Below are 27,745 nucleotides of genomic sequence, written 5' to 3'. Positions count from 1 at the left end.
ATTACCTGGCTGGAGAAGGACATTCTAGGCATAAAAGAAATAGGGGAGACCATAAAGGAGAAGAGCCTAGTTTTGACTGCATCAAAAGTTAAAATTTCTTGGGGCCGGTCTGGTGGCTGAGTGGTTGAGTTCACCCGCTCCCTTTGGCAGCCCAGGGTTTCACTGGTTCGGATCCTGGACGTGGACATGGCACTGCTCATCAAGCCATTTTGAGGCGGCATCCCATATAGCACAACAAGAAGCATCCACAACTAGAACGTACAACTGTATATTTGGGGGCTTTGGGGAGAAGAATAAAAAAAAGATTGGCAACAGATGTTAGTGCAGGTGCCAATCGTAAAAAAAAAAAAAGTTAAAATTTCTTTCATCATACCTCACTTTAAGCAAAATTAAAGAGTAAATAACGAAGCAGGAAAGAGTACTTATAAGAGATGTGACAGGTATTTGATATTTATAATATATATGACATATCTATAACGTATCAAAAGCCCTTACACATCCACAAAAAAGCTATCGTATTTTTCCTTTGCAAACAATGCTGCAATGAATGTACTCATTTATTGATGTGGTAGAAAGTTCACACTAGGATGTGAGCTTAAAAAGGCAGGACACAAAATTATACATGAAGCAAATACATATAGCGTATATTTGCGTATTTATATTATGTAAATACTCAGGATTCTGGAGTTCACAATATACCTTGACCATTCCCAGGCAACTTGGAAGGTCCTGGCAGGTGGTAATTTGTCCCTCTGCTGAGGCAGCAGTCTGGGTGGTGAGAGGCTGGCAAGTCAGGAAGTGAGGCACGCCACGTGGCTCCTGAGGGCTGGCGTTTTACTTATCCCAAGGCAGGCAGCACCTTCTGGGAGCTGGTGAAAACGCTGTCATTGCCCTAAATGAAAGCCAACTGCTGGTGATGATAATAAAGAGGTCTTAGAAAAGAGATTGTTTTCAGCCAGGAAAAAAAAAATGTTGGATAAATTAAATGAAAAACAATAGGCACCAGGGTTCTTTGCAATTTTAAGAATTCTTTAAGGATCTGTCTGTGTGAGTTCTCTAATATCAAGAATCTAGTGACTGTGCATAGGAGAAGACTGGAAGGAAGTGTGCTGAACAGTGATTACCTCTGAATGCTAGGATTTGGGGTGCTTTTCATATATGTATTTTTATATATGGAAAATTTCCTATTTAAGATGACTAGTGTTTAAGCAGAAAAGAAGTAGTAACTGATAGTTAAGATAAACTTAACAATGAATTCTTCTAAACTTATAAATCTGTATAACCAAACAGGAAAAATCGTTTTTGTCATCTTGGTTTGACCTGGCCCTTCTTTTCAATGTTAACAGAAGCCATGCAGTGACACCCGCTAAGAGTTGTTGGTAGCCATGTCGGAGCCCCACAGGGTCCAGTTCACCTCTCTCCCAGGTTCTCTGAATCCCACATTTTTGAAGAAATCCCGGAAAGAGGAGGTTGGGGGAGCAGAACAGCATCAAGACCCTGAGCCGGCTGCAGCAGCTGTTCGGATTACACTCACCCTCTTTGAACCGGATCACAAGCGCTGCCCAGAGTTCTTCTACCCAGAGCTGGTGAAGAACATACGAGGGAAGGTGAAAGGCCTTCAGCCCGCAGACAAGGTACACCCCAGGGCCCAGACTCACTCTGCAGATCTGTTTCAGGGGCTGCATGCGGCACTGGGACTTGCAGGGGGTGGAGCCAGACGAGAGAGGCTTTGGCTGCCCCAAGGGCAAGACACTCACTCCAAAGCACGCACGAGGTTTGCTGCTTCTGTCTCTAGCACAAAGGGATGGAGTTCTTTCTTAGACCCATTCTCCTGATTTATGTTAGAGAAAACGTATATGGCACATCCAAGGCTAATTTGAATTATGGCTAATTAATATAAATAAAAGATATAAAAATCTATAAATAAATTTTTTCATGCCAAGGTGGTAAATGTTATTTGTAAATGCACCCTGTCCCTGGCTGTTCCAGTGCCGGAATTTCATGCTGGACATTTTTTTTTCCAGGGGAATCTCACTGTCTGCCTAGTGTAAGGGCAGACCAGAAAAGACACAGACTGCTCATTTCTTCTCAACACAATAATATTCTGGATAGTTTCTTTCCCTGGATGGGTAGAAACCTATTTTTGCCCTTTTTTTTTTTTGACTTTATTTTTTGCCAGAATTGGATTGTAGACTTCAGGGCTTTTGAGAAACACTTCGATTTCTTAAATGCTTTTGTAAATGATCTATTTATTTTCCTGGGAGATTTGTTTTAATTTTTAGTATGCAACTTTTCAAACATGCACAGAGTAGAGAGAATAGTATAATAAGCCCTTATGTACCCGTCAGCCCGCTTCAACTATTACTGCTATTTTGGCAGTTTATTAATATTGTGAAAATTTTTAATAAACTTTTCAATTGAATTATGTACATAAGAAAGTGCACACTTGATAGGGCAAGCCTGATAGATTTTCACAAACTCAACACACTTGTGTACCCTGCACCTAGGTTACAAAATATTGTTTTCCAGGACACGAAAAACCCTCCTCCTGGCCTTCCAAAATAGTACCCTGGCCCTGAGCAGTGACCACTGCCCTGATTTCTAATGGCTTAGATCACTTTTGCATGTTTTGTATTTTGTGTAGATGGAATCATACAGTACAAGTAGGAGCTAAGTGAAGAGCATTTGTAGACACCTACTGTATACCCATGTGTTAGGCTCTGAAGGAGAGGTTTGTAGGGTCTTGTACTTGCAGCATTTTGGTCTCTAGAGTGGATTTCAGTAAAATGGGGTGAGACCAGGACCTGGCTCACAGGGTGTCTGAGGGTGAGTGAGACCATGCAGGTGCAGTTTCTAGCAGAGTGCCTCCGTGGCCAGGGCTCCTTCGGTCTAGTCCACGGCTCTTTAGGGTGAGTGCCTTTGGTTAGTATTGTCCAATTTTCTTTGCTCGGATAAGAATGTGTTTCCTTGATTAAGATCTGAGTGGCTGAATGGAAGCCAGGGAGTTGTGCCAAGGGCCAACCTATTGTATGAGGGCCAGTAGGCAGAATGAGAAAAAATAATGTCAAATCCATTCACACTCCCTTTTCTAGAGTAGGAATAGTAACCTCTTCCTTGAGAGGAGGAGAAAGTAACAGGACTGGTTGAGGTATTTGTTTATGGGCTCAAACCAAATCAGTAGGTCAACTGAAATTAGGACTCTCATGCTCTGATTTCACCTCTTTTGGGGTCCAGGTGCCCTTCTCCATGTAGAAAACTGCATGAAGCATGCACAGAGAACTTTGGATCCAGTTTCAGGGGATTCACTCCTGGCCTTCAGATTCAGAACTCCTGAATCGATGTGTCTGCTCTGCAGTGTTCGAAGTACAATATAGTCTGACACATTCATGTATTAATTAGCGTATGTTTCTTATAACGTGAAGGCACTGTGCTAGATGCTGAGGACTGTATCAAGGTGGAGAAGCCGCTGTCCCAGCCGCAAAAGGACTTGTGATCTTGTAGATGTTTTAGGAGAATTATACCAACACAGGTAACAAGAGTCACAACGTGGTAATTGTTTAAGTATGGTGCACATACAGGCCCTGAAGGGCTTGGACAGAGGAGAACTTACATCCTTCCTGTGTTTGGACAGACCTGGACCTTCGTACATTCAGGAAACAGTAGTTATTGGATGACTACTGTTTGTAAGGCATTAAGGAGTACACATTGAATCCAGGGTTGCTCCAGATTGGTGCAATTTCTTAAAATTATTTTAACCACTTAAGTTATATGTGATCATTTAGAAAAATTAGAAGATACAGGTAAACACCTACTTTAGAGACTACCCATTTGTGGTATGTACATTTTATTTATGTTCCATAATATCCCATTATATGTATATGCACTAAATCATTTACCATCCTTTATGGGTGGGTGGGATTTCAGTAGGCAGAGTTGGGAGGGTTTTCTAACAAGCTTCCAGTCTTTAGTGTTTTGGCCTGCTCTGAAGTCTTAAGCATATTTGGTACAGGAGTCTTTTATTAAAATTAAGATTCCTTGCCAACGAAGCTTAAGGTCCAACTCTGGAAAATTTACTTGATGAGAAAAATGCAAGAGTAAGTTTATGGAGAAGAAATAAGCTTTGGAAAATGGCATGAGCATATTTTGAGTGAGTATTGAGATTGGGAGAAAAGAGGAGATGGCTAACCCTTCAAGGTAGGCTTCTAAGGAAAGGGACAGCCGTGAGCTTGGGTTTGACTTTGGTCGCACTGAGAGAAAAGCAAATTTGTATTACACTTCTGACCAGTGAGGCAGAGGAGCTCTTGAGAACTGCACTGCGTTTGGTGGGTTTTCACCTTTCTGAGCCAGTGACTGCTTTGGCAGTCTGGTGAAGCCTGTGAGCCCCTTCTTAGAATAACGTTGTTAAATGTGTGAAATAGTTTCAGGGTTACAAAGGAAGCCAGCTACATTGAAGCATGGTTCTGTACAGTGGAGCATCCCTAACTGAAGGCCCTCTGCCATATTTGGAGCCCTGTGGACCCGGTGGTGTGGTGTGCATTGAATCCTGTCTTGTTGAATTACATGAATGGAGATTGTGCTTTCTTAAATAACTGAGATGAGCACTGACAGGACGGTAGTGTGTATTCCACCTTGTCTTTTCTGAAAAACAGTTTTTATTATGCAGTTTATAGGTGTTGAATAGTCAGTGAAGGGACTATGAATAGGATTGTGGGATTTTTTTTGTGACTCTTATTTTTGTGGAATGGTCTCTTTGCAGAAGAAAGAACTCCCTGATCCTTTCAATGACGAAGAAAAGGAAAGGCATAAAGTGGAGGCTCTTGCCCGGAAATTTGAAGAAAAATATGTAAGATTTCTCTCTTGGCATCAAAACAACCTTGCTGGGTGGGAGAGGTTTCTAGACATTTCCATATTCCTGTAGTGGATGGTCATCTGATCAACACTGATGTGAAAGTAAATGTGAGCTTGAAGAGTACAGAATGCAATTGTTAAACAGATGCATTAAGGTACAGAAAATGCATGTCGCAGGAACTAGCGTGGGGAGTTAAATGGACAAATAAGAGGCCCCTGCACTCCTAGAATTTATCCTTAGAATTAATATTGGTACAAATGAATGTTTGATGCAAAGCATACAAAGCCATTTAGTTCCTTTCTCTGTCTTAGGCCATTATATGCAGATACAAATCTGTTCTATTTTAAATGGTCTTCTGGGAAGGAGGTTTTGGTGTGTGTGTGAGCGTGACTGTTCCAGTGCTTTACAACCTTTAGTCACTAGCTCATGGAGTTCAGTGCAACAACAATTCTATGTATTAAAAAAAGACATGTGACCGTAGACTTCAAAGATTGTTAAGAGAGTACATCTCATGTTATGTGTTCTTACTGCCATTTAAAAAAAAAGCGTATGACCTATTGCTGTTCATTTTCAGGGTGGAAAGAAGCGTAGAAAAGACCGAATACAGGACTTGATTGATATGGGGTATGGTTATGATGAGTCCGATTCCTTCATCGATAACTCTGAGGCGGTAAGTGCTAATGAAAATATGGTATCAGAACCACCACACCCTAGCTTCTACTGAGAGTGACCCAGAGGTGGGGGTGGGATCACAGTGCGTGTGCCCTCAGCAAGTGGAAGGACACTGAGGAGAGGGTGACACCCTGGCCCTGGTTCCCTCCCTGAAATTGTTGGCCAGATCTGTCCAAAGCACCTGCTGGCTTGGACATTTGAGATTGACCAGAAGCATGTCTTCGTGTGCTGTCTGAAATGTGACAGCAACAGACTCACGTCTGCTCTATCAAGACCCTCTGTGCACCTGTGGGCTGCAGGTAGTCCCAGAACCCGGAGCTGAACATTTGTTTTCCCCCTTCAGTATGATGAGCTTGTTCCTGCTTCTCTGACTACAAAGTATGGAGGATTTTACATTAACTCGGGAACCCTGCAGTTTAGACAAGCGTCAGAATCTGAGGATGACTTCATTAAAGAAAAGAAGAAAAAATCTCCAAAGGTTAGAACGATGCTCACTTTTGGATTTCAGAAGTGCTTTCTTGTGTGACCTTATAAGATCAGTAGGTGACTTGCCAGGAGATGTGCTGGTTTAGGATGGCTCAGGAGATTGACGGAAAGGCGTGAGCTGTGCCGAGGTTGACAGTTCACTTCTTACACCTGTGCCGTGGCGAGGTGCCGTGAGCCTGGAGGTCTCGGTCGTTGTGTCCACACCTGTGTCCCAGCAGGCTTGGCAGGGATTCGTTTCTTGAGGTGGTCTCAGGGCGGGGACGAGAGCAGTGAAGGGTATGGAGTGAAGGGAGTTTGTACCAGCCTTGCTGTGTCTCTTCTGTGGACATGTAGAGGACTTCAGTTCCCAGGGCCGTCATCCCAACGAAAACCAGTTAGCCTTAAGATAAGTTTATTTGAAAATCTTTTGACACTGCCTGTGTGTTTAACACAAGAGCTAGGACCCACATACAGCTCACTTCAAGCTAGAAAGGTTTCAGGCTGCAGAATGGCCTCTGGTGCCTCAGCCCCGGGTGTTTCCAGGCGACGTTGTCAGTGGGAATGCCGTATCGACCTGCTGCAGGTCTGTGGTCCAGGGACCGAGCCTAAAGCTTTTGTTCGTGAAGGCAGTAAGACAGCTCTCAGGATGTAGCCCGGGCGGAGCAAGGCCAGTGCTGTGTAGTGCACTTGCTCCCTGAGTTAGGGAGCCGTGTAACTGTGCCTTGTCTTTAATTCTCAGAAGCGGAAGTTGAAGGAAGGTGGTGAGAAGATAAAGAAGAAGAAAAAAGATGACACTTATGACAAGGAGAAGAAATCGAAAAAGTCCAAGTTTTCCAAAGCCGGGTGAGAGGCAGCAGCTTCTTTGCTAGGATAAAATCTGAACTGTTAGGGCAGGACACCTGGGAGCTGGCTCGCCCTCCTCCTCACAGCTTCAGAAGAGGCAGCAGGGCTTGGCCTTCCGGTCCCTTGCGCCTCCCGCAGCACCACTGTGGGCATAGTCGGTCCTCTCACATCTCTGTGTCAGACATCCAGAGCTCTGTCTGTCTCACTGTCAGTGTTGGCAGCTATTTCTGTCCCTGTGTGATTGCTGGCGTCTCTTGTTCTCTTGGGCGCCCCTCCTCTGCCCCAGTTCTCCTTCTGTCTCTGCTGTTTCCCTTCGTTTTCTCTGGTCCTGCTTCCTTTGCCTCACTCGGTCTCACCCCAGCCGCCCTTCAAGTTGCTGCTGCTCTCTGCTGCTCCTGCTTTCTCCCTTTAAATATTTTTCTTGTCCCCCCTGCCCTTTTTTGCAACCTTTTATTTCAGCCTGGCAGTGGTTTTAAAAACCCATCGGATATTTAGCATTTTGTGACACTGTTTTGCTAACCTGTATTAAATCTCAAGCTTTGGTCCCAGCAAGAAGGAGCTCCACATGCCAAGAGGAGGGAGGAGGAGTAACAGGGTGGACTTGTGACTGAGCTTCCTGGAGACCATTGCGCTGGGAGCAGGGCTGAAGTCCCTCTGTGTTTCCCTTTTGAAGTGGACTGCAGCCTTAGTAACCAATTTCCCCCTTGCTTGCAGCTTCACAGCCCTGAATGCCAGTAAGGAGAAGAAGAAAAAGAAGTATTCTGGGGCTTTGAGCGTTAAAGAGATGCTGAAGAAATTTCAGAAGGAGAAAGAGGCTCAGAGAAAGAGGGACGAAGAGCATAAGCCTGTAGCGGTCTCAGCAGCAGAAGCTCAGGGCCTGCGGGAATTGGAGGGTGCCTCTGACCCCTTGCTCTCACTCTTCGGCTCCACTTCTGACAATGACTTGCTCCAGGCGGCCACTGCCATGGACTCGCTGACTGATTTGGACTTGGAGCAGCTGCTCAGTGAGTCACCAGAAGGAAGCCCCTTCCATGATATGGATGATGAAAGTGATTCCCTTGGGGTGGGACTGGACCAGGAATTCAGGCAGCCCTCTTCCCTCCCTGAAGGCCTGCCTGCACCCCTGGAGAAGCGCGTTAAGGAGCTGGCTCAGGTATGGTGACACAGAGTGGCCGGGCTTTCCTGGAAGCGGTTTGGGCAGATGGATGCTGGTTCCACACCACATGGAGCTCGCTGCCCAGAGCAACCCTTAGTGAGGTGGCAGTTGCAGCGTAAGCTTTTCCATGCTCTCTTCTCATCCCGAGGGAGGAAACATTATAAGCTCTGCCTGTCAGGCATCATTTTTAGGCCTTTTGTGGTTCCTTCACTCCTGGAAAATTTACTTTCTTCTGGGGAAATTTTCTCTTTTTCCATTTTCTGCCTGTCGGTTCCTTTCCCAGAGTATCTTTCCTTTCATGCGATAGACTGACACCAATGTTGGCAGCAGGCAGCTGAGGCAGACGTCCATCTTTTTAGCAATCTTTTGAAGGTTTTGAAAACTCACAAGTATTTGCAGACGTATGTGACACATGCAGTGTGTGCTTAATTGCCACTGGGTTTCACTTGCTCCCTAGAGTTGCACATCATCAGCATTAGGTAGTGATTACAGGAATGCCTAAATTGTGATGAATAAAAAGGAGCTGAACCTTAAATGCTGTTCATGCCCCATTAAAAACAGCCACGATCTTCAGAATAGCAGCCATGGCTGCTCTTTTCCCCCCGTGATTGGGAATTGATCCCCGGAGTGCTAAGAACTGTCACTTCAGTAATATATTACTGACTATAACCCAAGCACAGATTGTTAGTTGTGATGACTTTTACCTTTTAGTTAAAATAACGTTTACCTTGGGCATCATAACTTATAACGCAACTCCAGTGGCATTTATACTCTGTAGCTGTAAGTTTTAAACTGGTGATTCTTAGTGTTTCAGAATCACTGTTATGTATAATATCCCTCATGTTTTAGGACAGGGTAAAATGTTAACCATTGCTACTCACTTCCAAAAAATACTTGAACACAACATACAAAGTACATTGAACATCTTATTCAGATTTCTAGTTCATCTTTGTTAGCCCATGTGCAGTGCTGGATATAAATATTCTATTTGAATGGAATGATTTCGATGAATTGTACTACGTCAGGGATTCAGAGAATGTCTTAATAGGACGTTAAGGTGGAAGCAGTTGAATCTGAATGTGGCATGTTTGAGCATACTGTCTTGTGTTTGCTTAGAATTTATGTTAAAAAAACATTACTCCTTGTTCTTTTCAGTCCTCTGGTTAATAATCAAATTATTCTGTAGCTTCTGAAGGTCTTGTTCAGTAAGTTGAGTAAGGTATATGTGGCAGTAGCCAGTCAATTTTTAGAGGCAAGTCAAAACAGTTCTTGGATGTGCCCCTCTCCCACCATAGGTTGTGTTCTAGTCTGATAACTCACATTCATTATTTCACTTTCTTGGGAAAGATGGACAAATTTAGTGGAAACAAAGCGGCATAACATGAAACAGCCTGGAGTTGTGATCCTAGAGAGCCTCAGTTTCTGGAGTCCACTAGATGGACACTGGGAGCCAGCTCTCCTTGCTCAGTGATGGCCAAGTCTTGAAGTCTGGGTTCTCTCTTGGGCCCAATGGAGACGGGGTGCAGGATCCCATAGATAAGGCGGGCTTCAGTCCTGGGAGAGAAGTGGTGACCAGGAGAGATTGATGTGCTGGCTTGAAAATACAGTGTTCAAATGTGAAATCAGGACTCTAGTCATCTCTGGCCCTTTTCCTCTAACAGCGTTCAGAAACTATGGGAAGTGGGTGGAAAGTGGGAATTACCCATCGTCCCCCACATCTGAAAACTATTTTCAATTTACATATTCATTGCTAACCTCTGTATATATGTTTTTATGCAGTTGTAATTATAGTTGTGAATAATTGTTTCCTGCATTTTTCACTTAATAAATATTATTATAAAGCCCTCATTACTTTTAATGGTTGCATGAAAAAGAAGGCTTATTTTAGAAAGTTACTTAATGCCACTCCACAAGATCCCCAGGTGCTCTGTTACCCCAGAGCCCTGCGCTTGGGGCCCTTGGAGCCTCCCCCTGTGTGCACGAGTGTACTAGACCCAGACTCTACTGAGAATCTGCTGGGAAAGACACCTTCCCAGGGGAAATGCCTGTGTACACAAAAACTGCATCTAATTTCAAAAGCCATACATGGATATTTGGATCCTTAATAAGGAGCCCTGCCCTAGATCTTGAACTGGACATTGCATTTTTAAAATTTAAATTAAACTTGATGTATATACCTTTAACATTAGCAGTGTTATGTGTTTCTCACTTTATTTTTCATGCCCCTTATTTTTCTTCTTTTTCCTGTTTCCTTTATTTTTATAATAATTTGTGTAGATGTTGAATCTTTGTTTTTTTTTTTAAGATTTTATTTTTTTCCTTTTTTCTCCCCCAAAGCCCCCCGGTACATAGTTGTATATTCTTCATTGTGGGTCCTTCTAGTTGTGGCATGTGGGACGCTGCCTCAGCGTGGTTTGATGAGCAGTGCCATGTCCGCGCCCAGGATTCGAACCAACGAAACACTGGGCTGCCTGCAGCGGAGCGCACGAACTTAACCACTCGGCCACGGGGCCAGCCCCTGTAGATGTTGAATCTTGACCCTGGATGATGTGTGTATCAGTTTCTACTGTTATCCAAAACAGCTCCCACAGAACGCAGTGGTTTCGGCAGTGGTTCTCCTTTCTCCTGGTGCTGCGGATTGGCTGGGCGGTTCCTCTTCGGGTTTTGTCTGGGCTCACTCTTGTGCTGCATTCAGCTGGCAAGATGGCTGGGATGGTTGGGCCTTTCCCTCCTCTAGTCTTTCATCCTGGGCTTCTTCAGGGCGTGGCAGTCTCAGGGCAACATTTCAAGAGGGTGAAGGTGGAAGCAGTAAGGCCCTTAAGATCTAGCCTTAGAAGTTGTATGTACCACATCACTTCTGCCACATTCACTCTATTGGTAGAGTGAGTCACAGGCACCAGCCAAATTCAAGGGTTGGGGAGCTAGTGGCCACCTCTCTGTGGGGGAATGCACATACCGGGAGGGGTGGAATCTGTGGTCCTGTTGGTGGTCTACCACAGTACGTAAGCAGATTCTAATCTGTTGTGTACTGATCCCTTAGGGAAAGATTTTTGCTGTGGGAAGCAAAAATTAGATTTATTTTCTAACTAGATGTGATACTTAGAACTTGAAAAAATATGTTTGAAAACTTATGTATGTTAAGGAGGAATTCCAAGAGGACAACCATGGTGGATGCCCAAGGAATGTTTACTGTTTTCTTCTCACATTAGCCCTCTTTTTGTTTCTCACTCCCTTGTACTATACATGCTTTTGGGCCCCAGGGAATCCAGTGATTTGTTTTGATGGCCTTACCTTATCTTCTCTTCGTAGGTGTTGATTGTGTCTTTTGTCTAGGTGGAAAGCTCAGGTGTGTCACCCCGTCAGGTTACTGTCTTGATGTAGTTTGTCAGCTACTCAGTCTGGTCCATACAGATGACCCAGGTCTATCTTCGTCCTCTTCAGTCAAGCATAGAGTGAGAACAATGCCTAGAATAGGGAAGAAACAGAGACCTCATGTCCCCCATCCCTCTACTTTCCCGTTCACTGCTTACCCTCCTATAGAGTTAGAACCCTTGTATCGCAAATCCAGGGAGACTGTGGATCCAAGGAGAAAAAGGTCAGAAAAAACCTAACCTGTTTGATCTTTTTCAAAAAGAAAATTATGCCAGATTTCATTCTGTTCAGCAGAAAACAGGTACAGTAAGGTTCTGATCTAGGTGTTGAAAGGCTGCAAGTGGCTTTTCTTATAATAAATCAACTCATTAAAAGGCTATCGGAATTATTCTAAATCAGCATGATCAGGCTGTTTGGGTTAACTTCATTTCCTAGTTAATCTAGGATTCATCGATTTGTATAACTGCTTGGGCAAGACTATCTATTCTTACAGGTGAGGGACCTCACTTACTTCTGGAAGACTATCAGATATATATCGAATTGCTCTTTTAATTAGATTTATTTAAAAATGCAGCACTTGACTAATTATCTTCAGTATAAAACCAGACCCTCAGAGATACTGTCTACACAATTCAAAAGGCATCAGGAAAAAAAAATCCTTAAAAAAATTATATAGCTAGAAAGCTTCTGAAATATTAGAGAAATGGCTAATATTTAAAAATAAAATTTGATTAGAAACCTAAGGTGTTGATGGGTCTGGCAAATAGTGGGGCATTTGAAATGCACGTTAAAATACTCAGATTGAATTAATATGAAGGTGCTTCTGGATCTTATAACCAGCAGTGTATAAGCGTAAGCAAAAGAATGACTTAGTTCTATTTTCTCTCAAACTAAAATCATACTTCCAGTATATTAAAAGTGCCAAGGTAGAATTCTGAATCCTCATGAAAGTAGAAGAAATTGGCAGATGAGTGGATTAAAAGTCACCGCCCTTTCTTTGTTCCATTTCCATCTGTCCCTTTCACCCCCTTTCATCTCAGGCCTCTGCGCTCCCCCCGACCCAAGGGGTCTGCAGAAGCCTGCGTTTTGCGTGTCCTCTGCAAGTTATGTCTGCTTGTTCGGTACTAAGCTTTTCCTCCTCTAGTTTGCATTCTTTTGGTGATACCTGTTCATTTGTTCGTTCATCCATCGACTCAGCCGACATTTACTAAGTGTCTATTATGTGACAGGCAGCTGTGGGAAATGTATTGATGAATGAGATTCAGTTCTTGTCCTATAAATGGGCCAACTGTAAACAACTGACTATAGGACAAAGCGGAATAAAACAAGCTCTGTGATGTTTGGATGGCCAGGTAGATGGTCAGGGGGACAGCCAGACTTGAGGAGATAAAAGAGAAGCTGTGTTGGGGGTACATAGGAATCGGCCTGGGAGCAGCAGACAGGCTTGGCCAGCCTCATGGCAGAGATGGCCTTACGGTAAGCCAGGGCACATGGCTGAGGATGGGCGAGTTGTTGGATGGTGGGAACCCTCTGGAATGTGGCGGGAGATGGGAGCTGTGGGCGTAGATGGCTGGGGCCAGATCCTGGAGGACCCTAAATGCTACGTGAACGAGTTTGGGTTTGATTCTAGGCTTGGAAAGAGCTGCCAAAGCGTTCTAAAGAAGGGAGTAGAAGGATTTAAGAAGGATGGAGTACTGTTTTTAGAACACAGGAGGAAGAGCAGAAACCAGTGTGTTTGGTCTTGGACAAGTTGAGTTTGCATACCAGAGGGTCACCCATTCATAGAAGTAATGGGAAATTACTTGGAAGTAATTGAAAGTTCTGACCAGGGCTTAGACGAGAGGCTTTAGGGCTGGGGCTCAGATTTGAGAGACCTACGTGTGTGTGTTATTTTAAAGCTGTGAGGGGAAGATGTTACAGGGAGAAGTGGGTTCCACATAGAACCTTGGGGCTCCATCTGTGGTTAAGGAGCTGGTGGAGGAGACAGAGAGGGAGTAGTCAGAAGTAGGAGGAGGACCCAGAGGATACGAGGTGAGGAGGCAAGTGTGGCGGGATGGAGAGGAGGGTGGTTATCAGTGCCTGCTGTTTCAGAGGGGTGGACCAGGATCGATGAGTTCGTGGTAGACAGCCACTTTATTGCCTCTGTTTGCCATCATTATTATATATCAAGCCTGAAATTTTATTTTGCTTGAAGCCTTCAGACCGGCAACTCTTGGGTTTGGATCAGTGGTTCTCAGTCCTCTGCATGTTAAAGTTGCCTGAGTTACTTTTAAAGCGCACTGATGCTTGGGCAGACTCTTTTAAAGAGTACGGATTCCTGGGCCTCTGGGACAAGCCCCAGAGGTTCTGACATGATTGGTCTAGGGTGGGGAAGCTGCCAGGTAGTTCTAGTGTGCAGCCAAATGGGAGGAGCACTGGGTCAGACTTCGGCAGAGTTTCCTTTCCTCGCTCATGCACTCAGCGCCTCAGCTGCCTGCTGTGGTTGCTTCGGGGGCTCCAGGTTGCCCTCTAGGGGGTTCCCTGTCTTCTCATGGGAAGCCAAAGACTGCAGAGTAACCTGCTGTACCTTGTGTTAATAGAGGGCAAGGTGTGGTAGTCATTCCAGTGATCTGGGTAGTGGAGTTTGTGATACTCCGTACGTAGATTATAAATTTTCAAAGAATTAGAATGTCCTTAAATGCGAAAGCAGCACATCATCATTATTATTATTATTTTGGTGGATGAAAGCCTTTGAATTTGCAGATTTGTTAAAGTTCTTGATCGTTTTTATATGGTAGATGTATGGAAATTCCAACTCAGTTTAGATGATGGAATGCTGGGCACAGGGGTTAGCTTGCTGGCTGAGTCAAATGCGTCGCGACTGTTTTGACTCTGCGGTCTTATTTTATGTGACTGTTGTTTCAAGTCTTGGAAGGAAGGACAGTCCCTACATGCTTCAGCGGCATTTGAGAAGAGCTGCATCTACCATTTCTGGAGCATATAGTGATTACGGATGAACTTAATCTGGGGTTAGGGCTAAGCAGGGAAGGGCATGGTGAGGATTTTGTCGACAGGTGTTCTCTAGGGACCGACTGCTATTGTGCCTGTGGGTGAGTGTGAGGGCTGTGTGGGGAGAGGCCACTAACAGATGTTACTGTCTGCTGTGAACCAGGCTGCCAGAGCTGCCGAGGGAGAGAGCAGACAGAAGTTCTTCACCCAGGATATTAATGGCATCCTCTTAGAGTGAGTATCTTTTGTTCTTTGTATCTGCTGTCACCATGCCTGGGCTGAGCAGGCCAGGGGAAGTGGGAGTATGATTGAACTGCATAAAGGTGACCACTGATGAGATTAAAAAAAAAAATTGGTTTTTGTTGTTCTTTTATAAAAGGGTTGGGGGGGGGGGAATGACACCAATTAGCTGTCTCTAGGAAATGATAGACCTTACTCGTCTTAGGCAGCAAGCATTATTAGAACACTGTATATGATAATCATGACCTGTTGAAAGAGGATTTCTTGGCAAGTATGAGATGAGGCAAGAGAGAAGGTGTGGCTTGCCTGTCTCTGAGCAAAGGAGGAGACAACTTGGTATAGCCCAGGGCCCTGCTCTCCTGGGGTGCCCTTCAACATACCTGCTCAGTCTCCTCTTGCTCTCACTTCTGCTCCCATAGCCAGTGTACATCATCCTGTGACACTTCTGCCAAATGCCCAAGCCTCTGAGATGCCACACTGTATGAACTGGATTAAAAAGTAAAAAAACCCCACACGTATAAATCCAAACCAGATTCTTTGTATCTGGCCCTCCAGCTTTGCCAGCTTCTCTCCCGGTTGCATTATGTAGCAGAAGAAGCTTGTTGCTCAACAACTGAGGGGTTTTGCACATGTAAGAACAGTGTCAAGACTTGGGAATAGTCTAGCAAAGGACCTGGCCTGGCCAGGATTCGGATTGGCCAGTTGGGTCAGGAACCTGGGCTGTAGAGAGCGCCTGGGGGTCAGCACAGCTGAGAGGCTCGTGTCAGCAACACCTGCTGGAACCTGCCAGATCCAGAGAGCTGAAGGATTAAGGACAAATCCTGCTCTGCTCATCTAGATGGGGACCCTGGAGGGATGAGGAGTCCCCTGCCCTGCTAATCAGGGATAGAACTGGGAACTGGGAAAAAGAGGAAACACTGTAGGAAAGTATTTCCTGTCGACCCCAAGTAACTCGATTACTTTCCAGTTTGAAAGCTTTTATGTTTTGTATATGAAATTCAGTACATCAGAGCATGTTCTCTTGGGCTCTCTTTTCTTGACCACCTTTGACTTGGTCTTGTCTTTGACCTGAGAGACTTGACCCGCTTTACCTAGCCAAGTTCATCAGGTTTGGGAGTTCTCATGTGGTGACTGCTGGAGAGCTGTTGCGCTGGCCACTCAGTTACGTTGTGTGACCAACGAGATAGGATTTGACCTGCTCTTGGCTCCCAGCTTGCCTCTCTGTGGTAGGGGGACCTATGACGGGAGAAGCTGCGGTAAGCTGCGGGCCGTTGGTAACCCTCTTCTGTTCTTCAGCATAGAGGTGCAAGCTCGGGAGCTGAGTAGCCAGAGCCGTTCTGGGGTGTATGCCTATCTTGCTTCATTCCTGCCCTGCAGCAAGGACACCCTGGTCAAACGAGCTCGAAAACTTCACCTCTGTGAACAGGTAAATGGCTTTGGAGTGGGGCCCCTTGGCTCTAGGGCCCAGCGGAGGGGGTGAGTCTGCACAGATGCCACATCTGTGGCTGCACTGCCTCCGGGCCATTATTCCTGCAGTGCCTCAGTATAAGAATGAACCACACTTATGATATGTCCTGCTCTCTGCAGGGGGGGCGTCTGAAGGAGCCTCTCCAGAAGCTTAAGGAAGCCATTGGCAGGGCGATGCCAGAGCAGATGGCCAAGTACCAGGATGAATGCCAGGCGCACACACAAGCCAAGGTTGCTAAGTAAGTGTGTCCCATCGCTCTCTCCAGTATTCTCACCTTCTTATCTTAGAAGTCCCAGGGTGGGGAGGCAAGAGGTGGGAGGCGGTGGGCAGGAGGAAGCAGTTCTCCTGTGCTGACCTTAGGGTCCCATTTAATTCTGTTCACGCTGTAGGATGCTGGAAGAGGAGAAAGACAAGGAGCAGAGAGAACGGATTTGTTCTGATGAGGAGGAAGATGAAGAAAAGGGGGGCAGGAGGATAATGGGACCCCGGAAGAAATTCCAGTGGAATGATGAAATCAGGTGTGCCCAAACTGGGACCTTGCCTCATTGGAGGGTTTGTGGGGCCAGTGTCTGAGCATGTTCCTGTGTTTCTAATGAAGGTTAGAATCATTTACTTTAATCAGGGCTGCTGAAGCACATGATTGAAACCTTGAAGGAGCATTTGGGGTGGTTTGAAGTTCCTCACTTCTGCCTACTCCTCAGGGAACTGCTCTGCCACGTGGTGAAGATAAAACTAGAGAGCTATGACCTGGAGAGGAACAAGGCCCAGTCTTGGGAGGACTACGTGAAGGCATTTCTGGATGCCGAGGTCAAACCTCTCTGGCCCAAAGGCTGGATGCAGGCCAGGTGAGAGCCCACGAGCTGCCAGTATGGTCAGTGTGAGGATGAGGTGGGGCGTTCTCGCATAAAAGAAATAGCCGAGCGCTGCTTTTGTGCCAACAGTGTCCCTTCCCTCAGGGAAGCACTGTCTAGTTGACTCTGATGTCACCCAAGTAGTTTTGGGGCACTCTGGTCTCTAGGAAGGGGTCTTCTCAGTCTTCCCTAGAAGAGGGAAGGTATCTGGGGGGGTTTGTCTTTGTTATTCGTTGTCTCACTTCAGCTCGAAGTTGGCCACATGCTCTTGCCACCTCAATCTGCCCTTTCTTGTTTGAGATAACGGCTCCTACTAGAAGCTGAGAGACTGATTCATCTTAGGAACGTCTTAATGTTCCAAACAGAAGCCTCATTTGCTGACTACTTATTGGAGTTAGAATCCAGACTTTTCTCTTAGGCCGCTTTGTCTTATGTAGCTTCCCATGAATGGACTACGTCTGCAATACACAGTCACAGAAAGTTAGCTGGAACTAATGTTCTTTTAAAAACAATTTTTTTTTTATTGTGGTAAAATACACTTAACGTAAAATTTACCATCTTAACCATTTTTAAAGGCGTAGTTCAATGGTTTTAAATACATTCACATTGTTGTGCAACCATCACCACCATCTACCTTTATAATTCATCTTGTAAAACTGAAACTCTATATCCATTAAACTAAATAGCTCCACATTTCCTCCTCCCTCCAGATGCTGGCAACCACCATTCTTTCTGTCTTTATGATTTTGACTTCTCTAAGTACCTCATACAGTGATCATACAGTGTTTGTCTTTTTGTAACTGGCTTACTTCAGTTAGCATGATGTTTTCAAGCTTTGTCCATGTTGTAGCATATTACAGAATTTCCTTCTTTTCTGGGCTGAATGATATCCCTTGTATGTATATACCACGTTTTGCTTATCCATTCATCTGTTAATGAAGACTTAGTTGCTTCCACATTTTAGCTGTTGTGAATGATGCTGCTGTCTGTGAACATGGGTGTACAAATGTCTCTTTGAGACCCTGCTTTCAGTTCTTATGGGTATATACCCAGAAGTGGAATTGCTTGATCATATGGTAATTTTATGTTTAATTTTTTGAGGAACCACCATAATGTTTTCCACAGCAGCTGTTTTCATTTTACATTTCCATCAACAATGCACAAGTTTCCAGTTTTTTCACATCTTCGCCGACACTTGTTTTTCTGTGTTTTTCATTGTAGCCATTCTAATGGGTGTGAGGTGGTATCTCATTGTAGTTTTAATTTGCATTTTCTAATGGTTAATGATTTTGAGCATCTCTTCATGTGCTTATTGGCCACTTATATAACTTTGGAGAAATGTCTAGTCTTTTGCCCAGTTTTGAATTGGTTTGCTTGTTTTTTTTGTTGTTGCATTTTAGGAGTTCTCTATATATTCTGGATATTAATCTCTTATCAGATATATAATTTCCAAATATTTTCTCCTGTTTTGTGGGTTGCTTTTTTACTCTGGATCGTGTCTTATGATGCACAAAATTTTTAAATTTTATTAAGTCCAGTTTGTATTTTGTTTTGTTACCTGTATCTTTGGTGTCATATTCCAGAAATTACTGCTAAATCCAATGTCATGAAGCTTTGTCAAATGTTTTCTTCAGAGCTTTATTATTTTAGGTCTGACATTTAGGTCCTTGATCCACTTTGAGTTGATTTTTGTGTACAATATTAACTAAGGGTTCAACTTCATTCTGTTGCCTGTGGATATCGAATTTTCCCAGCACCATTTCTTGAAAAGACGGTCCTTTTTCCACCAAGTGATCGTAGCACCCTGGTCAAAAATCACTTGGCCATGTAAGCAAGGGTTTATTTCTATTCCATTGGTCTGTTTTTCTTTCTTTCTGCCAGTGTCACACTGTTTTGATTACTGTAGCTTTGTAGGAAGTTTTAAAATCAGGAAGTGTGAGTCCTCCAGCTTTGTTCATCTTTTTCAAGATTGTTTTTGCTATTTTGGGTGCCTTGAGATTCCATATGAATTTTAGGATGGGTTTTCTATTTCTACAAAAAAATGTCATTGGGATTTTGATAGGGATTGCATTGAATCTGTATATCGCTTTGGGTAGTGTTGATATTTTAATATCATCTTCTAATCCATGAACATGGGATGTGTTTCTGTTTATGTCTTTAATTTCTTTCAGCAGTGTTTTGTAATTTTCATTGTACTAGTCTTTTCATATCCTTATTGAAGTTAATGCCTAAGTATTTTATTCTTTTTGATGCTCTTGTGAATGGAATTTTTTTTGTAATTTCCTTTTAGATTGCTCATTGTTCGTGTATAGAAATGCAGCTGCTTTTTGTGTGTTGACTTTGTGTCCTGCTGCTTTGCTGAATTCATTCTAAATTTTTTCTCGGAATCCTTAGTTTTCTATGTGTAAGATCATATCATCTGCAAACCGAGATAATTTTACTCTTCCTTTCCAGTTTGGATGCGTTTTGTTTCTAACTGCTCTGTCTAGAACTTCTGGTACCGTGTTGAATAGAAGTGGTAAACCTGGGCCTTGTTGCCTTGTTCCTGATCTTAGAGAATAAGGCTTTCAGTCTTTGACCATTGAGTGTGATGTTCACTGAGTTTTTCATATAAAGCTTTTATTATGTGGAGGTAGTTTCCTTCTATTCTTAGTTTGTTGAGTGTTTTTATCATGAAAGGGTGTTGAAATTTGTCAAATGGTGCTTCTGCGTCAGTTGAGATGACCATGTGGGATGATGATGTGGTGTTTCACAGTGATTGATTTTCATATATTGAACCATGTTTGCATTCCAGGAATAAATTCCTCTTGGCCGTGGTGTCTAATCCTTTTAATGTGCTGTTGGATTCTGTTTGCTCCTGTTTTGTTGAGGATTTTTACATCGGTGTTCATAGGGATATTGGTCTGTAGTTTTCTTTTCTTACAGTGTCTTTGGCTTTGGTATCAGGGTTATGCTGGCCTCATAGAATGAGTTTGGAAGTGTTCCCGCCTCTTCAATTTTGTGGAAAAGTTTGAGAAGGATTGATGTTAGTTCTTTAAATGTTTGGTAGAATTCACCAGTGAAGCAATCAGGTCCAGAGTTTTTCTTTATTGGGAGATTTTGGATTACTGATTCAATCTCCTTACTCGTTATAGTTTGCTCAGATTTTCTATTTCTTCATAATTTAGTCTTGGTAGGTTTTGTGTTTTTAGGAGTTGGTCCATTTCATTTAGGTTGTCCAGTCTGTTGGCATACGGTTGCTCAGAGTACTCTTTTAAAATCCTTTTTATTTCTGTAGAATCAGGAGTAATGGCCCCACTTTCATTTCTGATTTTGGTAATTTGACTCTTCTCTCTTTTTTTCTTAGTCCATCTAGCTAAAGGTTTGTCACTTTTGTTGATCTTTTTGAAGAACCAACTTTTGGTTTTATTGATTTTTCTCTTGTTTATTCTCTATTTTGTTTATCTCTGCTCTAATGTTTATTTCTGTCCTTCTGGTAGCCTTAGGTTTAGTTTGTTCTTCTTTTTCTAGTTCCTTAAGTTGTAATGTTAGGTTGCAGATTTGATATCTTTCTTGTTTTTTAATGTAAGCATTTATAGCTGTAAATTTCCCTCTTAACACCACTTTCACTCCATCCTGTAAGTTTATTATGTTGTGTTTTCATTTTCATTCATCTTTTAAGTATTTTATAATGTCCCTTGTGATTTGTTCTTTAATCTATGGATGGTTTAAAAGTTTTATTGTTTAATTTCCACAGTTTTCTTAGTTTTCCAGTTTTCCTTTTGTTTTTGATTTCTGACTTTATCCCGTTGTGGTCAGAGAAGATACTTTGTATGATATCTGTCTTATAAAATTTATTGAGACTTAACTTGTGGCCTAACATACGGTCTATCCTGAGAAATCTCCAGTCTTCACCTGAGAAGAATGTATGTTCTGTTGTTCTTGGGTAGAACGTTCTGTGTCTGTTGGATCCAGGTGATGTATTGCATTAAGTCCTCTGTTTCTTTATCTTCTGTCTGGTTGTCCTGTCCATTTTTGCTAGAGGGGTATCGAAGTCTCTAACTGTTATTGTAGACCTCTCTATTTCTCCCTTCAATTCTGTCCGTTTTTCTTCATGTATTTTGATGGTTTGTCAGCGACATGAGTGCTTATAATCATTCTGTCTTCTCACTGTGTCGAACCTTTTGTTGATGTAGAATGTCCTTCTTTGTTTCTCGTAACCTTTCTTGATTTAAAGTCTGTTTTGTCTGATGTCAGTATAGCCCCCCGCTCTTCTCTGGTCGCTATTTGCATGGAATATCTTCTTCCATCCTTTCACTTGCAACCTGATTTTGTCTTTGGATCTCAAGGGAATCCCTTGTAGACAGCGTGTATAGTTTGGTCATGTGTTTTCAATCCATTCTGCCAATCTTTCTCTTTTAATTAGGAAGTTGAATCTACTTACATTTAAAGTAATTACTGATGAGGGGCTTACTTCTGTAAGTTCAACAACATACAGAATCTCTGCTCCCTTACAGCTCCATCCCCACCCCTTTTGATTGTTGGTGTTACAAAATTACATTTTTATACATTGTGCCCCCGAAAACAATAAACTAATAATTTTTTAAAGTGCATTAGTCTCTTGGATTATGTAGAAAACAAGATTTGGAGTTACAAACCAAAATTACAGTAATACTAGCTTTTACACTAATTTTTTTTCTTTAAATGTATTAGTCTCTTAATCAGGTATAAAACAAAAAGTACGGTTACAAACCATTACTACAATACTAGCTTTTTTTATTACCTTTGTAATATGAAGATAATGTAATCTTTAATATATAAAGGTGTAATATAAAGGTAATAATATAAAACCTTTGCCCATTTATTTACGTTTTTGAGATCTTTATTTCTCCATATGACTTTGAGTTACTGTCTGATGTCCTTTCCTTTCACACTGCACGACTGCCTTGAGCATTTCTTGCAGGGCGTGTTTTTTGGTCATGAACTCCAGCTATTATCTATCTGGGAATAGCTTAATTTCTCCCTTACTCTTGAAGGACAGTTTTGTCAGATATAGGAGTCTTGGTTGACAGTATTTTTCTTATAGTACTTTGAATATATCAGCCCACTGTTTTCTGGCCTCCAAAGCTTCTGATGAGGAATCTGCTGATAATTTTATTGAAGATCCCTTGTATGTGGTGATTTGCTTTTCTCTTTGTGCTTTCAAGATTCTTTGTCTCTGGCTTTTGAAGGTTTGATTATTAAGTGTCTTGGTGTCGGTCTCTTTGAGTTCTTCTTACTTGGAGTTCATTGAGCTTCTTGGGTGTTTATGTTCATGGCTTTCATCACATTTGGGAAGTTTTAAGCCATTATATCTTCCACTATTTTCTCTGCCCCTTTCTTATTCCTCTGGGACTTGCATGGTGTGTGGTGCATATGTTGGTCTGCTTGATGGTGTCCCATAGGTCCCTTAGCCTCTTTTGCTTTTCTTCAAACTTTTTTCTTTCTGTTCCTTTTTTTTTTTTTAAGGATTGGCACCTGGGCTAACAACTGTTGCCAATCTTTTTTTTTTTTTTTTCTGCTTTATCTCCCCAAACCCCCCCTGTACACAGTTGTATATCTTAGTTCCAGGTCCTTCTAGTTGTGGGATATGGGACACCGCCTCAACGTGGCCTGACAAGCGGTGCCATGTCCGTGCCCAGGATCTGAACCCTGGGCCACTGCAGCAGAGCGCGCGAACTTAACCACTCAGCCACGGAGCCAGCCCCTCTTTCTGTTCCTAAGACTTGATAATTTCCATTGTCCTATTTTCAAATTTACTGATTTTTTTTTTTTTGCCTGCTAAAATCTGTCTTTGAATCCCTCCAATGAAATTTTCGTTTCAGTTATTGTGCTTTTCAACTCCAGATTTCTTTTTAGGTCTTCTCTTTATTTTTTTTCCATTTTGTTCACACATCCTTTTCTTGACCTTCTTTGCTTCTTCCTTTGGTTCTTTGAATATCTTTAAGACAGTTGTTTTTATTAAAGTCTTTGTCTAGTAGATTGTCATCAGATTTTTCAGGGACAGTTTCTGTTGATTTCTTTTTTCCCTAGAATGGGCCGCATTTTCTTATTTCTTTGTATGCCTTGTGATTTTTTTTGTTGAACGCTGGACATTTGGATCCCATAATGTGGTAACTCTGGAAATCAGATTCTCTCCTTTCCCCAGGGTTTGCTTTTTTTGTTGTTATTGTTTTGGTTTTTGATTGCAGACTGTTTCTGTGCTGAGGATCAGCCTGAGGTATAGACTTAATGTTTTCCTAGGTCTCTTCTGAGCCTTTCCTTGGGCATGCGCAGTCACTTTCTAATTTTCCCTACATATGCAGTTGTTTTTGAATGTGCTAGTCTTTAACGTCTGGCTCCTGAAAGGGGAAGATTGAAAAATGAAGGTTAGAAAGAGGTGCTGGCCCTTTAAATCTCCTAGAAGTCGCTTCAGCTGGAGGGGGAGGGGCTTACACCAATGGGAGGAGGTGCAACAATGCTGTCTGCCCTCCCTCCTCTTTGTCTGCACCGCTGGGATCCTGGAGTAGCACTCAGCAGTCAGAGCACAGATCCCTGACCTTTGGAGGACAGGGTCCTTTTTGCCCGCCCTAGTTCCTCCAAGCTGTGTGCAAGCCCCTCCAGGAGCACGTGCATAGCTGTCTGCTGTGTGTCTGGCGGGTGTGGGTTGGGTAGCTGCTACTGTGCTAAGAGCTGAAATTCACCACAATTTACCTGTCCAAGTGCCCCCTGGAAGTTGCAAGGCTTGAACAGACTCTAGAGTTCCAAAATAGTTCCATCAGACAGATTCTGCCAGTGCAGTTGTCCTGGTGGGAGATGGTTCCTGGTGCTTGCTGCTCCCCATCTTCCTAGCTTCCCCTGCTGGAGCTCGTGTACTTGACTCTGCTTGATTCTTCTGTGGTTTGGACAAATCCTGGAGCCTTTTCTTGTCTCAGTGTCCCTTCTTTAAACGGAATTGCTCTACTCACTTATAGATTGGGCTTGTGAAGGTATGTAGGGAAGGGCATAAAGAAAACTTTGTTGGGTTTCTCTGCAAGAAGACATGCTGTGGGTCGCTCCACATTTTACCCTTGGAAGGGATGAGAATAGGCAGCAAGCAAAGCACTCCTGCCTTTAGGGGGAAAATCACTGGGAGAAGGTGGGGGGCCGAACCTGAGCTTTTTTGGTAAATCTTGGACTCTTGGCTTCCATGTGGCCAGTGCAGCCACTTTCGGTCCTTTCACCAGCAATGAAGCTCACCAGTCCACTGCCATTTAATGAGCAATAGCCACTGAGTAGTGGGGATGGTAAGGAAGCCCTAGCAGCAGAGGCTCTGCTCTCAGGGGGCTTACGCAAACTGCTCAGTGTTCTGCTTGTTTCAGGACTCTGTTTAAGGAGAGCAGACGAGGCCACGGGCACCTGACATCAATCCTGTAAGTGTCTGTGTTTTCACTTCTCAGAACTATTGCCATTTTTATCTCCTTCTTGGATCTCCTCTCAACCTTTTCTGTGTTCATTCCTTTGAACAGGGCCAAGAAGAAAGTAATGGCCCCATCCAAAATCAAGGTGAAGGTGAGTCAGCCTGCTTAAGTCACGTGCCATCTGTTCTCATCTCTCCAGCCGTGCTCACGAAACCTCCCAAGTGACCAGAGCAGTTCATGGAGCTTTGCTGGTCTGGGGGACAGCTCGTCGGGATGGCACTCTTGAGGCGATACCAAGAAGCAGCCTGGCCCAACAGAGGGGCCTGGGGTTGGCAGGCAGAGACCTAAGCCAGGCCACTTGTACCCTCCAGCCTCAGTTCTAGGAAACAGTACCCACCTAATCAGTTCCTGGGATTGTGGGATTAAATGAGGTCTTCCTGACAGCCCTCTGAGGAGTGAAGAGCAGATGTGAAAGTGTCAGACTAACGTGTCACACTCATCATCGTCATCCTTTTACGGAAGAACACATTCCAGCCAAGTGCAGGTTAGCCTGGAGCCACAAGGGGCAGGACGGGTCGCTCTGTTGAGTTCACCTGACAGAAATGGAGGGAAGTACAGTGGTTGGAGAACACAGTGTGAAAACGATCTTAGATATTGCAGAAACCTCTCAATGTAGTAAAAATTGCTATTTTACCAAAATTGTTGCCAGTTCTGAGGCTTTGTAGTGCCCTTAACCACACCTCACAGTCCATGAGAATGAGCGGTAGGAACTGTGTATCCTAAGTGCCTCATGGGCTCCTGCAGTGTCGGAGACACACCCGTTCCTGCTGCCCTGAGAGGACTTTTGTTTTGAACCCCACTGAGGAGACACGTGCTGGGAAAAACCAAGGCGGAAAAGACGACTAAGGCGGTTCTCATGCCACACATACTTTTCTGATTGCACTGGGCGCACTCTGAGGTAGTGTGCGTGCCGGTAGGGAGAGCATCTTTGCTCGAGTCTGGTACTTGTTTGGAAAGAGAGAAGAGTGCCCGTGGGTGGGTGTGTACTTAGAGACAGAGCATACTTGGGTGAGCCGGCCCCCGCCAGACAGCTTCTAGAGGGTGATGACATTGCAGCATTTTCAAGTCCACAGACATGGCACCTCCTGTCTTCCTCCCTTGCTGTGCGATTACACAGGAAGGTCCAGTTCTTTGCACCTCGTGGGGTTCTCACACTTGTGTCCTCACAAGAGGGCCAGTGTTGGCTTCTCGGGACATTTCTAAACATCAGCGTTTCTGCTTTCCTTTAGGAGTCATCTACTAAGCCTGATAAAAAGGTTTCCATCCCATCAGGCCAGATTGGCGGCCCCCTTGCTTTGCCTTCAGAACACCCGGGAGGCACCCTGAGCCTTGGGGCTACGACCAGGGAGCTCTCGTCCCAGGCCCCTGGCAGCCTTGCTAATCCTGCTCCCATCAGCCTGGAGGACTCGCTGGATGGAGACTTGATCTGTAATTCCGCCTCCTCCTTGGAGGCTGTGTCCAAGGAACTGGCTGCACTGAACAGCAGAGCAAGCGGGAGCTCTGAGTTCACACTGCCCGCACCCTCGAAAGCGCCGGCAGAGAAGGTCGCGGGCATTCTGTGTACAGAAGAGAAAAGGAACTTTCCGAAGCCCAGCCCTTCTGCCCCACCACCCTCTAGCTCTCTGCAGTCACCTCTCAATTTTCTGGCTGAACAGGCTCTGGCACTGGGGCAGTCCTCTCAGGAGAAAAAACCGGAGAGTGCTGGCTACAAGGAGCTGTCCTGTCAGGCTGCCCTCAGCAAGGGCCTGCCGGAAGTGCACCAGTCCAAAGCAAAGCACCACGGCTTGCCACGGACGTCTCACGCCCCCCAGGCGGCCGCTCCCGTGCCCAGCCCCCCAGTCAAAGTCTTTCATGCAGGCACTCAGCAGCAAAAGAGCTTCACCCCGCCAGCTCCGTTTGTCAATAAGCTCCAGGGCCCAAAGCCTTCCTCCCCACAGTGTCACCGCTCCCTCCTCCAGCTCGTGAAGACAGCAGCCAAAGGCCAGAACTTCCACCCCTCAACGCCAGCGTCTTCGGGAGGCACGCCAGCCTCCGGCAGCAGCTCTCATAAGACCTCAGCCTCGTCCTCCACTGCCCTGAGCCATCCAGCAAAACAGCACTCAGCCAGCTCTTCAGGGCCATCCTACAAGAGCAGTCCCTTTGCTGGCTCTGTCCCCAAACACGGGATTTCTTGTGGCAGCTCTTCCTCTGGGGGAACCCCCGTCCAGAGCTCTGCTTCCGGGAGCCTGCCCCCGGGTGTACAGCCTCCCTCTGCAGGGCAGCCTGCCGGCCGAACCGTCCCAGGCTCCGCGGCGAAAAAACCACCCGTCTCCCAGAAGCTGACCCTGGTGGCCCCTCCGGGTGGTCCAAATGGAGATTCTGGTGGTGGGACCCAGGGAGTGGCCAAGTTACTGACCTCCTCCCTGAAGCCCAGCGTGGTCAGCAGCGTGACATCGTCTACCTCCTTGCCAGTGAGTATCCCAGCACAGCAGCCGCCCCTTGTGGGTCGTGTGGACACGGCTGCTTGCCCTGCCCTTGTCGGAGAGTGAGGTCTGCCATGAAGTTCAGGTAGGGACAGTAAACCTGGAAACTGGAAGGAGGACTGGGCTTCCTGTGTGCAGGTCTTTCCTTTTCTGGTGGCAGGACTGCCAGGAGAACTTGAAGCTTCTCCTTAGGAGGACAAGCAGAGGGAATGGACTGGTGCACCATGTTTGCATGGGGGCTTGGAATCCAGGTGGCGTAGAGTGAGCCACAAAACTTCCCTTCCATAGTCTCTTACCTGTCTGTCTCTCAAACCAGAAGATGCAAATCCTCCTAGCTTTCGGGTCCTTAGTTATGCTGAGATGTGCACGCCCCAGGAAGATGAGCACCTTCTAAGAGTGATTCTCTCCACTGGGTTTTGAAGGACTCTGCAGGTCAGACAAAGGCGGTTTGACAGAGTCTGGGTGTTAATGAGGCTTGCCTGGGGTAATTACAAGAAATCTGGGTGCAGATTGGGGAAATGGGGAGAGCTTTCTTTTTTTCTCGTTTTTCTAATATATAAAACAACTACGTGATTACAAAGACAAACCTATAGAAAGGTAAGTTCAGCGAGGTCCCACCTGCCTCCTGCCCTGCTCCTGCCGCCTCTGCAAGGGACCTACCTGTGTGTCTGTTTCCAGGGTTTTTCCCTATCTCTTTTTAAAAACAAATTAAGACATATGTGTGTGTCCGTGTAGTGTTATGTATATAAATATACACATACTCGTAATACATACATTGTGGATACTTAGATACAATAGTCTTCTCTTTCTTTCTTGCATAAAGGAGGCATATTTAATACCCTGCTTTTCAAAACGAACACTGACGAACACTGGGTCCTGGGAGCCATTCCGTGCCAGTGCATGGAGCGTCCTCTTCCTTCCT

General features: G+C 44.5%; 1 protein-coding gene across 2 annotated transcripts in view; it reads left to right on the top strand.

Annotated features, from left to right (window-relative positions):
- Positions 1-27,745, top strand: part of UBN1 (ubinuclein 1) — a 36,344-nt gene that overhangs the window by 3,446 nt on the left and 5,153 nt on the right. For both annotated transcript variants that reach the window (XM_023616366.2, XM_023616365.2), the window contains exons 2-15: positions 1,347-1,634; positions 4,757-4,843; positions 5,424-5,519; positions 5,865-5,999; positions 6,726-6,829; positions 7,544-7,982; positions 14,509-14,579; positions 15,882-16,011; positions 16,173-16,291; positions 16,443-16,571; positions 16,755-16,898; positions 24,263-24,313; positions 24,410-24,452; positions 25,591-26,811. In XM_023616366.2, the coding sequence (XP_023472134.1) occupies positions 1,386-1,634; positions 4,757-4,843; positions 5,424-5,519; positions 5,865-5,999; positions 6,726-6,829; positions 7,544-7,982; positions 14,509-14,579; positions 15,882-16,011; positions 16,173-16,291; positions 16,443-16,571; positions 16,755-16,898; positions 24,263-24,313; positions 24,410-24,452; positions 25,591-26,811 (3,018 nt within the window). In that variant the 5' untranslated portion in view covers positions 1,347-1,385. The remainder of the gene's footprint in view (positions 1-1,346; positions 1,635-4,756; positions 4,844-5,423; positions 5,520-5,864; positions 6,000-6,725; positions 6,830-7,543; positions 7,983-14,508; positions 14,580-15,881; positions 16,012-16,172; positions 16,292-16,442; positions 16,572-16,754; positions 16,899-24,262; positions 24,314-24,409; positions 24,453-25,590; positions 26,812-27,745) is intronic.

Source organism: Equus caballus, chromosome 13 (assembly GCF_041296265.1).
Source record: "Equus caballus isolate H_3958 breed thoroughbred chromosome 13, TB-T2T, whole genome shotgun sequence".
NCBI classification, from domain to species: Eukaryota; Metazoa; Chordata; class Mammalia; order Perissodactyla; family Equidae; genus Equus; species Equus caballus.
Note: the sequence above shows the minus strand (reverse complement) of the source record. Positions and strands in the feature narration are given on the sequence as shown.